Raw genomic sequence first — 14,717 nt, forward strand, 5'->3', positions numbered from 1 at the left:
TCCTCACACTGCCTGCTGCCCTCCCGAGTCCCTCATCCCCATCCTCCCCCCTCCCGACCCGTGCCTTTGCCCCAGCAGAGCTGCCTTGTGCTGCTTTGTACCTCGCCTGCATCCGGGTGGGGATGGCCGCCGGGCTGGGCTGCCTGCGCCTGGCGCTGCTGCTGTGGCGGCACACCCCAGTGACTCGGCTGTGCCCAAGCTGCCCTCCCTGCCTGCAGGCAGCATGGGGCAGAGCACAGGCAGAACCTTCCCATGCTCCCCGCAGCCCCCTGTCCCTTCTTGCTCACACTGCTCCTGCCAGGAGAGCCGCCCGGCCACGTGTTGGCGTGTGGGCGCAGTGGTGGATCCTCCGCACCTGGCGCTGGTGCTGACCCTCCTGCTGCCCTGCCCTAGCGCCCCGGAGGGCTCACACCAGCCCCTGCTGCAGGAGAGTTACAGAGGTGGGATGCGAAGCAGTGCACAAAGCTGGACCCGCTGCCTGGCCATGCTGACCACCCCTTTCCCTGCCAGGGTGGCCTGCCAGGGGCCGGGAGAGGCTCCTGCCATGCCTGGGCTGCTCCTGCTGCACCCGCTGCACCCTGTCCCTGGTCCTCGCTGCCTCCACACCCTCACGCGTACCCTGCCAGGTAGTGAGCAGCCTGGCCCCACTCTGCCTGGCAAAGCTTCGTCCTCTCCTCCCCTCTCCTCTTCCCACACGGAGTGTCTCCCTGTGTGTGTGCCCGATCCTGCTGCCTGTTGGCAGCCCTCAGGCAGTGGGGAAGCTGGTGGTGCACACTGGGCGGGGGGGTCAGCAAGTGCTGGCTGCTCTGCAAATCACGGGCAGGGGCCACACTGTCCCCCAGCAGCATCTGTGCCCAGTGGCCACTGTGGCTCCTCCAGCTGTGGCATGGTCACGGAAGAGTCCAGCTCACCTGGTGTGGTGGCACCAGGCTGCCTGGGGATCGCTGACAAGGATCACACTTGGCCTGTGTCCCATGGTGCTGGCTGCTCACAGTGCCCCAGGAGCCAGCACTGGCACAAGCAGCCCCATGCTCACACACACAATGGGATACTCCTCTGGGCTGCGACCTGCATGGTGGTGGGAGACGCAGGACTGTGCCGTGGGGCTGTTGGGTGCTGCTCTGTGACCGCTCCATTAAAGCACGGTTGTCCATCTCCAGTGCCAAGAGCTGTTCATTTGCTCCTCCGCGGCGCGCAGCCAGGGAATGACCCAGCAGTGACAGGAGCTGCGCTTGATTTCATCTGCTGAGAGATTTTTTTCACGTTGAGAAAAAGCCCGCAGAGGCTGGTGGGGCTGGGAGAGGGTTAGTGGGCTGTGCCACAGAGCCCACGCTTGCCTGAGCTCTGACCTGGGCTGAGGGACCCAGGAAGGGTCAGTCATCCAACAGCAGCAGGATGGCTTTGGAGGGCGAGCTGGGACCTGGGCGAGCTTTCTGCTGGAGATCCTGCCTGCCTCCTGCATAGTGCTGTCCCTGGGGCAAGGCCCCGAGGGTTTCCCCAGCTCCAGAGTGGTGGGGAGCTCACTTGTCTCCCTTCAAAGCTGGCTGCCCCTGGCTTGTGTCAGCTGAGTTTCTTTGTGCGTCACCGTCTGCTCCATCTGCTCCATCCGTCTGGCTGAATGCACGTAAGTGTCCCTCCTCCTGCCCCTGGGGCTGCCTCCATGGCCGTGGCCACCTCAGCCTGTTCCAACACAGGCCCTTGCAGGGTAGCCCTTAAGGCAGTGTACGCTGCATCCCTAGGCAGGCTGCAAGCTCCCTCAGAGTCCAGCTGGTCCACGGGACCCTTTGGTCATCCCACTGCTCGCTGGGTGGGTGTCCCAAGGCTGCAAAGCACTCGGTGCATCCCAGGGTGGTCTTCTCCCCATGGCTTTGCCTTATTAAGCTGCACCTGGTCCCCTCTCATGCAAGGGACATTTGCTGGCTCCATTCCTGAGATTTAACGAAGTCCAGGGGAGCTCTTGGGGGGCTGCTGCAAGGAAATGTGCTGACCTTGGGGTGGGATCGGTGCCACCTGTGGCAGCAGTGCCGTGCTACTGTCCCAGGGCCAGTGGACGTCCGGGGCTGGGACTCCACTTCCCTGCCAGGATGCTTGCTGGAAGCTGCCTCTGGCCTCACCTCCAGTCCCTCTGGGGTCGGGTTATTTTTCAAAGCACTCCAAGGACACGGGTTGTTGTTGCCGATAAGCAGCGAGGGGCAGCTCCGCCCTAGCAGGAACAGCTCGTCAGCCGGCTTCCCATCCGCCCCAGAAAACATTGTCCCATCTCAGCGTGCGGTGTTCCTGCAAACCTGCCAGAGTCTCGGTGGTGACCCCCACGATGCCACACTCGGTAAGTGGCGGCCACATTGCTTGGACGGCTTGGGTGGGGGCTGGGAGAGATGGGAGTTGCTGTTGACTCTGCATGAAAATGAATGAGATGGTGGAAAGAAAAAGCCAAGTCCAACACTGCTTGAGTGCCGAAGTCAGTCCAGGATATCCTCAGTTCTGCAGGGTGGTTACAGGTGGGCATCACCGCGGGGCAGGCGGCATCCCTCATCAACTGGCAGCACTGGCACCTGTCCTGAGTAGGGAGAAACTGGTGGTGGTCTAGAGGCCACTGCTTTGCTCAGGTGGTCAAAAAGTGCCTCCCATGGGCTGGGAACAGACATTTGGTCAAGTTGAATATCCCTTGGATATGTTTGATGCTGCTCTGGTTGCTTGCAGAGAGAGAAGTACTTGATGGGCAATTAAAAATACCATCAGTGGAGCCCGCTCCTTCTGTCACTGAGTGCAGAGAGGCCCTGCAGCCTTGTTCCCACCACTGGTGTGTGCAGCACATCCCCGTGCTTCACACGTTCCCCTGCCGCAGTGCCCAGGTCCGTGCCCGCAGAGACATGTCGTGAGGCTGCAAGTTCCCCTCAGATCCCCGTGGGACCCCACAGCTCCCACCTCGGCCGCTGCTCTGCGGGATGTGGGGGCTGTCGGTGAGGGTGGCACCACCCTGATTGTCACAGGGCAGGCTGGAGCAGGGCTGGGGTGCAGCGGAAGAGCCCTGACCCACTACATGGGGCAGATGGGAAGAGATTTGGGAGGGAAGCGCTCCCTGTGCCCACAGGGGGAGGGATGCCCCATGGCCAGGGCAGCTGCCCATGCTGGCAGTGCCCCAGGGCTTGTTCCTCTGTGTTTCTCGCTGTAAAAGCCACTTCCCCAGCAGCACCCACCTGAGGGTGCAGATTTCTGCCCTGCTGAGGCAGGGGATGAGGCTCGGCTCCTTCTCCAGTGCAGGCTGGTGGTCTACATGCTGCTGGAGCTGGGGTCCCTGCTGGTGGAGGGGTTTCCCTCACCCTGCCCCCCGGCCTGCCAGTGCTACGACACCTCCAAAGTCTTCTGCTCGGACGAGAGGATGCGGGAGATCCCTGCAGGCCTGCCAGGGAATGCCACCCAGCTCTTCTTCATGGAGACGGCCCTAAGCAGCGTCCGCAGTGGGGCCCTGGGCTCCAGCACCACCCTCACCAAGCTGGTCTTCCTCAACAACAACATCCAGGAGCTGGAGGCTGGTGCCTTTCGGGGGCTGCCCAGCCTCACTGAGCTGGAGGTGTCGGGCAACCCCTTGCCAATGGTCAGCCCAGGGGTGCTGGTGGGGCTGCCCAGCCTCAGCAAGCTCTCCCTGGGTGCCAATGCCATCCGATCTCTGCAGCCGGGGCTCTTTGCCGCCACTTGCCACCTGCAGAACCTGCGCTTGCCAGGGAATAAGATCGAGACGCTGCCCCCCGGCATCTTCCGCCCACTCCGGCGCCTTCAGACCCTGGACCTCTCACAGAATGCACTGGCTGAGCTGCCGGCTGGGCTGCTGGCCCCCCTCACTGCCCTCCTCCTCCTCAAGCTCAGTGAAAACCTGCTGGTGCGGGTGGCCCCTGGCACTTTTGGGGCACTGAGCCAGTTGGCTGAGCTCCACCTGGATGGTAATCGGCTGGAGGAGCTGCCGGCTGGTGCCTTCACTGGGCTGGGGGGGCTGCGACGGCTGCAGTTGCAGCACAATGCCCTGGGCAGCCTGGCACCTGACATCTTTGCTGGTCTCCCCAACCTCACTGTCCTCAGCCTGGAGGGCAACCGCCTGGCCACCTTGCCTGCCACCCTCCTTGCCAGCACCCCTCACCTCCTCCACCTCTCACTGGCCCACAACCTGCTGGAGACGCTGCCCCAGGGACTCTTCTCCAACCTGTCGGCGCTGCAGACCCTGGCACTCTCGCACAATGCCATGGCTCATCTCCCCGCCGGTGTTTTTCAGGGGCTGGTGGGGCTGGCGGTGCTGCAGTTGAGCCACAACAACCTCTCCAGTGTGCCTGCTGGGCTGCTGGCCGGGCTGCCCCTCCTCACCGCCCTGGCACTGGACCACAACCGCCTGGCCCGCCTGCCCCCACGACTCTTCGATGCCAGTGAGGAGCTGGCACGCGTCGGGCTGGCCGACAACCCCTGGGCCTGTGACTGCCACCTGGCCTATCTCCTGGGCTGGCTGCAGGGCTTTGCTGAACCCCTCACCCATGCACAAGCCTCCTGTGCCAGCCCGGCCGCCCTCCGGGGACGATCCCTACTGGAGGTCCCCCAGAGGCAGCTGGAGTGCCCAGGAGAGGCCAGCATCCCCCCAGAGGAGGGCTGGGACGGGGTGCTGGGGGAGGATGCTCCAGGGCAGTGCACCTACAGCAACCCCGAGGGCACCATAAGCATGGCCTGTGATGCCACAAGCTGCCAGCAGCTCAGCCTTCGCCTCCCTCCTCCTCCTGGGCCAGCAGTGGGGCCAGGGCCGGTGTACCAGGGCACCTGGGTGCTGCGATCCCGCTGTGGCACGCTGCAGGTCAGTGTCCTCGTCACCATGCAGAGTGGGGATGAGGTCGCGTCGCCAGGTCTCCCTGCTGTGCCCTAGGGCTCTGCCCGCTTCTCTGCTCTTGCATGGGCAATGTCCGAACCAGCCTGGGAACTGGCACCCCATCTAACTCTGCTACCCCTACTGTGGTCACCAGCTGCCACCGAGCTCTCCGCAAGAGCTGGCCTGGTAGTATTTATTCTCCCAGCTATGCATTTCTTGTGTATTTCAAACAGCATTAAAACGTATGTATTATTTCTGTGCTACCAGTTCCTGTGGTGGAGAGAGGAAACACTTCTCCCCATCCCTGCCTGCATATGGGGGGGAAGCGAAGGTCGCTGTGGTCCAACAGGGATGTGGCTGGGGCTGTGCATGGTGTCCCATGGATGCCAATGCCTGGCCTTGAGTAGGCTTTGGTGTGGGGTGTCCGAGGGAGAAGAGGGCAAGTGCTGCCAACTGCCCGGCGAGGGCCTGGGGCTGCCCGGCTGCAGGGTGGGCTGCAGCCCAGGGCTGTGCACCAGCAGGTCCCCCACCCTCCCCGGCAGGGCTCAGCCCACAGCCCCACCATGGGTCTGCCCCACAGAGCCTCGGGGACCCGCGGAGATAGGTGCAGAGCTCCCCATCGGGAATGGCAGGTAAGCTGGGTGCTTCCCCTAAGAAGGGGAGAGTGTGTGTACGCACACGCGTATGCATGGGTGCATGCACGCTGGCGTGTGTGCATACGCGTGTGTTGTGTTCGTGGGTGCAAGCACGCGGGCGTGTGTGCAAGGCGCGCGCCCGCCGCGCCGTGCTCCCGGCGGCGCCGAGGCCGGGCGCGGCGCGGGGCGGCGGCACCATCTTGCGGCCGCTGGGACCGGGGCTGGGAGAGCCCCGCCGCCTCCTGCCCACCCTTCTCCGGGCCGGCCTCCCCGGGCCCCTGCAGCCGCGGGAGCTGCGGTCCGTGCCGGGAGCTGCGCCCGTGTTGCTGCCGGGCTGGGCGTCTCTGCCAGCCCTTTCCCCGCTGCTGCCCAGCCAGAGGGCTGCTCCTGGGATAGAGGCGAGTGATGTTGCGCCCCTAGACACAATCCTGCACTGCCACCTCTCCTGCACAAGGGACCACCTGCCGTGACCATCTCCCAGGCGATGCTGGCATACGGCCATCTCCAAGCCTGGGAGGCAGCCTGCAGCTCCCCAGTCCTGGCACGGCTGCCGTACCATGAGGGGTGCGTTGTCCATGGCCCAGGGAGGCTGGTGTCACTCCTGCTGCAAGCTCTGTCCCCTCGCGTGCCCTGACTCTGCTGCCTCTGGAGCAGCCTGGCACTGAGCAGGGATGCATACAGGGTTGATGTTGGAAGGGAGAAAGTGTGCAAGAGTTTGGAGTGTTTCTAAATTTGCTAGGAAAGCCCAGGAGCACAAACTGAACCCTTAATAAGAGCAGCTGAAAAACAAGGAAGATAAACTGAAGTGCAGCTAGTGCCATTATCTAGTGGGAAGCAATGGATGCCTTGTTATTTTAAGTCTTTTTATCAGACTGTTTCTTCCCAAAAGACATCCTGCACCAGCCAGGTGCCCTGGATGTCACCACAGGAGGGTCTTTGGCTGGTGCTAGGGTGGAGGGGATTACAATGCTCAGCCCCAGCCCTACGGCCAGAGAGGTGTGGGGCTGAGCCCAGAGCCTGGGTGTCAGCATATCTGTCTGACCACAGAAGTCATCACTGTTACAAGCTTAAACAAATGGCTTCAGAGCAGCACCTTTAGCTACATAAGCTAACTCCTGAGGAAGGAAACAGCTGGATATTTATAATAGGAAAAGCTCCTTTCTGTTGTGTCAGTGGGGTGTGGTGCATGTGAAGCTGGTGAGTTACGCTGGTGGAAATATGGGACTGCAGAGAACATCAGCTACAAAACAGACTGGCTTGGAGATCTTCAGGTTTCCCTGGATATGACTAGTCAAGTGGTGCCAGCTGATAACACTTGGGGAGTACATGCCTGTGTCGTCTCCGAGGGTTTTCTGCCATGGCCTCTCACACCAGGAAGACAGCTCCACTGCCGCTCCCTGGCTGTCCCTTATCTCCCCGCGCAGACCTGCGCCCTGACCTCACACAGAGCCAAGCCTTGCTCCTGGGCTGTGGATAAAGAGCCGGCCAGGTGATGGGACCCCCTGTCATCTGGTGGCCTGGCTCCTCGTGCGGCATGGCTCACTCCAGCACTGGACTCGTTCACAAGCGCTCGGCCAAGTAAGTGATGCAAAATGCTTTTTTTGCTTTTTGAAATGTGCTGGGAGGACAGCTCTGGGGAGCTGCTGATTGTGTCCTTGCCCTGTGCTCCTGGGTGGTGGGATAAGTAGGGGATCACGGTGAGGTCCACTGCAGTCAGATGGGGTGAGGGAGGATCTTAAAAGAGCTTTGCAGTTCAAAACTGTTTATTTTCATCCCTGTGTGCTTAGTCCAGCCATCCCCACCTGCGCGTTTATCCCGTTGCACTGCCCCTGCAGCTGAAGTGACGCAGGCACTTCTGCACCTGCACCCCCGGCTCCCGCACCCACATCTCCCTGGGGAGAGGATGGGCAGGGATCGGCAGTGACTTCTACCCCAGGGAACCCCCACAAGGCAGCTGGCACAGACCTCATCTCCCATTGATATCTCTTCAAACCCGGTAGCTTTCAGCCTCCTGTATTTGCTGACCTCTCAACATTTCTCAGAAAATAACTTTTCATAGCAAATTTACCCTCCCAGCATAAGGTTTTTTTGCATGGTCAGCTTTGATGGACACCCAAGAAGCAACCCACAGCCTCTTCCCCTGCTCCCAGCCAGGGCTGTGAATCACAAGCTGGTAACTTCTGTCCTGGTACTATGCTCGTGGCCGTTAAACCCCAGGTAATGTGTTAGCTGGGTGTTTCCAAATGACTGGATGGAAGTGGTGGGCTTTACGTGGCTGCTGGTGGGTGTGTGTCAGTGACTTCACCTCCTGACTGCAGGTCACAGCCCTAAATGTTGGTTATTAAACAGTTAATCTGGGGCTATCTCATAGTCTTTTAATGAGCCTCACCCTAAAGCTTGGCTGCTGCTTGTAAGTCAAATAACCAAGGCCAAAATATGATGTGATCAGCAAGAATCCCCAAAAGGACATTCTTAGAAGCAATGTTTTAAATAACCTTCCTGAACTGAGAGAAGCACCACTGAAATAGCAAGTCCATCCAGCAGTGTGGAAATTCTGAATAAACAAGGTTGTCTGGTCTTGGCTGGGTCCTGGGACCCTTGCTGGTCCCTCATTAGCAAGCACAGGGCTGATTGCTTCTGTTGTTGCATGAATGGCCTGTTACCCTGCTGAGTAACTGGACCCACTGGGGCAGTGCTAATGGGAAGCAGCACTTTGCCTTCTTCAGCCAGACAGATGCCAAGCCTGCAGTCCAAACGTGGGAGAAAGAGGGTCAGGGAACAGACCGTCCAGCCCTTGGCCCTCCCAGAGCATCTCCCATTGCCAAGCCAGCTAGCTCCCTCTCCCTCTCCCTCTCCCTCTCCCTCTCCCTCTCCCTCTCCCTCTCCCTCTCCCTCTCCCTCTCCCTCTCCCTCTCCCTCTCCCTCTCCCTCTCCCTCTCCCTCTCCCTCTCCCTCTCCCTCCCTTGGTACCAGCGGCAATGAACTCTTGTAAAAGCAGCGTGCATTGGCTTGTACAGTCTCTCTCTCTCATAAAACGAGTTATGATATGTGAATAGAAGAGTCCTGAGAGCTGAATGAAGCGTGGTACCACAGTTCATGAGCTGTGGACAGAGATTTTCTTATTCTTCATAAACAAATTTTGAACCCTTTTTTTCAGGACAATGTACCAGCATTTCATTTTCCTTTTCTTCCTCTCCTTCCACCTCCATAAATGCCAAGATCAAATCCTGGGTGAAGATTCATATGAAATGCCCAAAGACTACCAGGAGGTCTACAGAGGGACAAAAAATGACATCAAAGAGATCCCAAAGAGTGCAAAGCCCTTCATTTCTGAGATGATTTTTGTGCAAACCAGCATCACTGCTATAAGGAAAGGTGCCTTCAGGTACATGCCCAACCTGAACAAGATTTTGTTTATTGGCAACAAGATCAAGACTGTTGAACCTGGAGCTTTTGATAGTCTGGAGAAGCTGAGGGACTTGGAGATCTCTGGTGCCTCATTAGAAGAAGTGGCTGTGGGCACTTTCCAAAACCTCCCAAGCTTGCAGAGGCTGGAGCTGAGAGACAGCCACCTCAGACACATCCCCAAAGGCCTGTTTGATGGGCTGGAGAATTTGAGAGAGCTCTCCCTGCACATCAATGCAATCCCTTGTCTTCCAGAAGGTGTTTTTGATTCTCTTATCAATCTAACATTTTTGGATCTGGCTAGAAACAGGATCACGTCTCTTCCTGGGGATGCCTTTCGCAAACTCTCTCATCTGCAAGTCCTCCGGCTGTATGAGAATGAGCTGCAGGACCTCCCAGAGGGGCTGCTAGATGGTCAGCCAAAGCTGCTGGAGCTCAGCCTCCAGAGGAACAGGCTCAGGGCACTGCCACCCATGCTCCTGAGGAGCCTGCCTCAGCTGGAGAAACTCCTCTTGGACAACAACCTCATCAAGGATCTCCCACTCCAGGGCTTTTTTGGTTTAAAGAAATTGAAGCTGCTGACTCTGGATTCAAACCACATTACAGAGCTCCCCTGCTGCCTTTTTGACACCATGCCACACCTACGGGAGCTGGACCTGAGCAGGAACAGTTTGGCCACGCTTCCAGATGGCATCTTTGTCAACCTCACATCTCTCGGCAAACTCATCTTGTCCCACAACCAGCTAGCAACCCTTCCAAGAGGAGCCTTCACTGGGCTCAGCAAGCTCTTGGACCTCCAACTAGACACAAATCAGCTCTCTGCTCTGGATGATGAGGTCTTTGCTTCTCTCCCAAATCTGAAAACCCTCAACCTTCGGAAGAACCAGCTGGAGAGTGTCCCCCGAGGACTGTTGGACCCTCTGAAGAAGCTCAGCTCAGTGTATCTGAGTGGGAACCCATGGAGATGTGACTGCAACCTCTGCTACCTGCACAGCTGGATTCTGGGCAACAGTGAGAAGATTAAATTGTCCACCCAAGTGTCATGCAAGAGTCCACTCCATCTTGCAGGGCAAGCAGTGACATTGCTGAGAGACGACCACTTAATTTGTCCGGCTACTCTTCCACTTTCAGCTTCTACCCCATCTCTGCCATTCACTTCTACATCATCACAAGGGATGTCAACCTTGCTGTCACCTGGAGCCTTGCCCACTGCAGCACTGACCACGCTGTCACTGACAGCCTTTCCCATCACAGCACTGTCAACCATGCTGTCACCTGTGGCTACCTCTGCCATGTTGCCAACCATACCAACAGAGGCCTTTGTCACTGCTCCATCACCAGCAATGCCATCTAAGGCCTTCATCACTACCGCATCATCAGCTGTGCTGTTGGAGGCCTCCACTGCCACCCCGACACCAGCTTTGCTGCCTGAGACCTCCATCACCATCCCATTGCCAACTAAAGACTCCATCCCATTGCTGCCAAAGACTTCGATCACCACATCATCATCAACTGTGCTTCCCAAGGCTTCCATCAACACACCATCATCAGCCATGCTGCCTCAGACCTCCATCACCATTCCATCACCAGATATGTTGCCTGAGACCTCTATCACCATCCTATCACCAACTATGCTGCCAAAGACCTCCATCACCACATCATCATCAACGATGCTTCCCAAGGCTTCCATCCACACACCATCATCAACCATGCTGCCTGAGGCCTCCATTGCCACCCTATCATCAGCCATGCTGCCAAAGGCCTCCATCACCATCCCATCACCAACTGCACTGGCCAAGACCTCCATCAACATGCCATCACCACCTGTGTCAAAGGAGGCCTTCAGCCTGCGTGCAACTCCAGCCATCATAAGCCTACAACCTCCTGGGGCCACTAGCCCAGAGCCTGCACTGTCTACTCCAGCTTCTGCCACCACAGTGGTGCCAACCAGCATGCTGGAAGCCACCACCAGACAAGTGCCTCCTACTCTTCTGGTGCCCCCGGAGAGGCCAGATACTGTCCCATGGGGGACACCCACCATCTCCCTTCTCTCAGCCCCCTCCACAGCACTCTGGCCACCCTACAGGGCTGCTGCACCGGGCATGGTCCCTCTGGCCTCGCAGTCCCCATCCCACCATGCACCTGCTCCGGGTGAGAAGTGGGACCGTGCCACTGTGTGGGGCTTTTCCACAGTTGGCACCCAGCCCACTCCCACAACCTTTCCACACGTTCCCACCCCTTCAGGCACCATACCTCTCCCGATGCCTCCTGTCCCCCCGCTGCGAGACCCTATGAGCCCCATGCCAACCTCTCCACCCCTGTCCCCCAGCGGCCATCATGCCTGGGACTTGGCCCTGCGGTCCAGCCCGCAGCGCTGCCGGGTGTCCCTGGCCCTGGGCCTGGCTGCGCTGGTGCTGCAGGTGGGCTGCGTGCTGCTGTGGGGGATGGTAGCCCTCCTCCTTCACCGAACCACTCGTCGCTGGGGCCACTCCGTGCCGCCGGTGAGGCTGCTGAGTCTCCAAGCTCTGGCTGCCCCGGGACCCCCGGAGCATGCCTGGGCACCCCTTTGAGCTTGGCTGCCCCGGTGTGACCTGCCCATCATCCTTCTTTGGGGTCCGGAGCCGTGCTGGTGACGGACGCGGATGTCATGGGTGCGGACCGGCATCAGTGGGGCGCAGTCCCCCGGAGGTGGGTGCCCCAGCGCCCATGCTGTTCTGGGGTGCCTCCCAGCTGGCCCCCCGGAGATGCTGTGAGCCGGGGGAGCCTGTGTGCGGTGTTGCTGCCTGGCGGGCCCTTCTGCCAAGCGACACTAGATGGCATCCCGACACCGTCAGTGCCTACCCCCGCCTGCCCAGAGGCACCCGGGGCAGAGAGGGCGACCGGTGGCCCCGGAGGCACCGCACCGAAATGCTGGAGACTCCGCGCCCGGCCAGCTGGGCGCCTCGCTGCACCTTGGGCACGGCCCGCTCTTGCCTGCAGGGCCTGGTCGGGGCTCCTGCCTGCATCTCCTCCCCATCCCTGGCAGATACCTTCAGGGTGCAAGCAGTCCTTGGGGAAAGACTTCCCACGGCTTCCTGCCCCACGCCTCAGCTGCTTCCCCACATCACGTTACAGGATGTGTCGGTGCCCGTACATCCGTCATAACACTCCAACTTCCTCCGCTGTCTTGCTCCCTTTCCTCCTTACTGATATTAAAGCCTCTCCTACATCTCTGCCATGCGCTGAAGGACTGGCGAAAGGAGTGTTTTCATCCCAGGGCTTTTCTCGATGTGACCCGCTGCAGAGGATTCCTGTTGCTTGCTGGAGTGTGGGATCCCCAGTCAGTGGCAGCCATCAGAGACCCGTGTAGGACCAGGGTTGCACACCCTCCTGCAGGCAGCGGCACAGGGAGACAATAAACGTGCTTTTCTTCCCCTTCTTAAATCTCATGCCCCAAAACCTCTTTGCGATGCTGCCTGCCCTGGCCTCTCGGAAGAGTAATGTTTGAGTGTGGCTGGACACGTGGTTCTCATACTGTAACTTCACCCAATGCTGCGCCCTGACTGCAGGCTGGGCACCACACTTCGGAAGCTTGGGAGGAAGGGAGTAATTGTCCTCATAACTGAAGGACTGATGTGTGCCTTCACCTCTGCAGGCCTGGGCTGCTGCCAGGGCCAGGAAAGTGCTGAACTTAAACAACAGTGGCTGTTTCTGCAGGTTTTCTGCTGTCGTAGAAAGTGCCGAAACATTCACTGGAAAGCTTTAGCCCAGAAGGTTTTGGAGCTGATGAACACAGGGGTTGTTCCTTGGTTGGGGTGTCCGGGTACTTTATTTTGCTCTGGGCTCAGTGTTGACTTTGCCCTGTGCCAGGCAGGCTGCTCCCAAATTTAATCACCCCTGTTACTATCGAGTGGCATGTATCTGGCTTCAACTCCTCTCCTCTGCCGCCGGCACCCACTCCATCCTGCCCTGTTTTTGAGTGCTCTTCCCCAGGTGTGGGGCACAGGGGCTGCCTGACTTTGGGGTGTCTCAGGGGGGAGAACCCCTGAAAATCTATAGTCTGGACATGTGCTGGGCAAAGAACCATGGGGAAGCTGCTCAGATACGTCCTGGCCAGGGAGCCCCGAGTGCTCCAGCTACTCCGCCTGGTACGGGACTAAGGTAGGGGGAAAGGGGGTTCACATTAAGGTGTGTGCCTGCAGCTATGCATTAGGGACCTGGCTATATGTCTTTGCTAAGAGCCTGTGCAGTGTTACAGGCTCTTCGGCTGCTCCTCGAAGTCCTGCTGACGGCTGTGAAATACAGGAGGCAAGCGCAGGGCAGCACATCTGCGCGGGACAGAGCGAGCGGCTCCGGGGCCGGGGCTGGCACGGCAGGTAACGAGACACAGATGAGGGGAGCGAGTGTTTTTCCTGGCAATCCAGATGGGCTCAACTTGATTTACAGGGTTTGAAAGTGGGGCCTGGCTGCCGGGGAACAGACGACCAGCACTTGCTGGGGCAGCAAGGGGGGGTCTCCGCTGGCTTTTCAGATATTTAATGGCCCAGCGCAGTCTAAACAGGGAAGTACTTTGGGCAGAGATTAGCACAACATAATCACATCTTAAAAGGTCTTCAGAGACACAAGGCACGTCCGCTCTCATATTAATTACTTGTTATTAATAAAACTGGGGTCAGGCTCGAGGTGTTCGCTCCGGAGCATGCTGATTCCATCTTTGCAGAGCGGTGGGGTACCTGAAAGCAGCATGAAGCCCCGCAGCCTCCACCTGCGCCCATCCCACTCCGGAAAACAAATGGCCAACATTCCTACAGCTGCCTTTAAAACTAATTTGCCCCATAATACCCCGAAAGGGCCACGTCTTTCTAAGTGCCCAGAACACCTCCGAGTGCTGTAAAATAATAATAGCCAGGGTGTTCTCAGCATGGGAATTTCCTGCTATGATTGATTTCTAATTTGCAATGAAAATACAGCTGCCAGTGTTCCTGGGGCCAGGCTGGTGAAGCCGGCTCGGCTTGAAGGCAGGAGCCAGCTCCCTCCATTGCCACAGGGCCAATCCCCGGAGGGCTACGGCTGTGCTGAGCTGGGAGGAATTAGCAGCCATTCCCATTTGCCTCCTCTTGCTCCAGTGTCCCCTGGGAAGAAGTGGGCTGAGAGTTGGGTGGGATGCACAGTGTCCTAGGGTGATGTGCCTGGGCAGCCTGTGAGGGAATACGCTTGGGTTTCCTGATCGCAGAGCAAGAGCAGCCAGAGAGCACATGGGGATGGGGCAGGGCACAGGCGATCACCATTGGGGAGGCCAACATCCAGGTTTGCTGCTTCAGGGCTGCACCTCACCGCAGTCTTCCTCCAGTTGCTGGGAATTTTCCTCCAGTCGTTGGGAGTCTTCCTGTCAGCGGAGAGGCACGTGGCCAGGGTGGGTACCCAGAGAGTGCAAAGCCCCCAGCACACCCTCACCACTCTGCTGTGAGCAGCCTGGGCAGCCCTTTGCAGGACAGCCATTGCACCAAGGAGTCCTTGATGTTTTTTTAAACTGTGAATTTCTCTGATTTCTCTGAACTCGGGTAAGACTTTAGCATCCAGAGCACCCTGTGGCAAGGAGTGCCCAGGATTGCCAACGCGCCCAACGAGGCAGCACCTCCCTTTGCTCTCCCCCTGCTCGCCGCTCCTTGTACAGACGCCCCTGGTTCTTGCATTGGAAAAAAAAAGGTGATCATCCCTGTGTGGCATCTCTAGGCTGCTTGTGACACTATAAACCTCTTCCCAGTTGCTATGACTGCCTGAGGTCCTTGTAGTTAGCCTTAGGTGAGAACCAGTGAGAAGCAGAGACAGGACACCGTGCATGTGTGTCCTTGAGCAGT

General features: G+C 58.6%; 2 protein-coding genes across 2 annotated transcripts; both read left to right on the forward strand.

Moving 5' to 3' along the window:
• Positions 1–2,293: 2,293 nt before the first annotated feature.
• LOC147528110 (uncharacterized) lies at positions 2,294–5,203 on the forward strand. Its single transcript, XM_086618109.1, has 2 exons — positions 2,294–2,326; positions 3,257–5,203. The coding sequence occupies exons 1-2, from the start codon at positions 2,315–2,317 to the stop codon at positions 4,895–4,897; spliced, it is 1,653 nt and encodes a 550-aa protein (XP_086474235.1). The 5' UTR covers positions 2,294–2,314; the 3' UTR covers positions 4,898–5,203.
• A 663-nt stretch (positions 5,204–5,866) lies between these two features.
• LOC104384176 (uncharacterized) lies at positions 5,867–14,200 on the forward strand. The gene is made up of 3 exons (XM_086618108.1): positions 5,867–7,053; positions 8,633–10,202; positions 10,314–14,200. Exons 1-3 carry the CDS (start codon positions 6,968–6,970, stop codon positions 11,448–11,450), a joined length of 2,793 nt encoding a protein of 930 aa, XP_086474234.1. The 5' UTR covers positions 5,867–6,967; the 3' UTR covers positions 11,451–14,200.
• The last annotated feature ends 517 nt before the right edge of the window (positions 14,201–14,717 follow it).

The sequence above is a fragment of the Tauraco erythrolophus genome, chromosome 11 (genome assembly GCF_009769465.1).
Source record: "Tauraco erythrolophus isolate bTauEry1 chromosome 11, bTauEry1.pri, whole genome shotgun sequence".
Classification (NCBI taxonomy): domain Eukaryota; kingdom Metazoa; phylum Chordata; class Aves; order Musophagiformes; family Musophagidae; genus Tauraco; species Tauraco erythrolophus.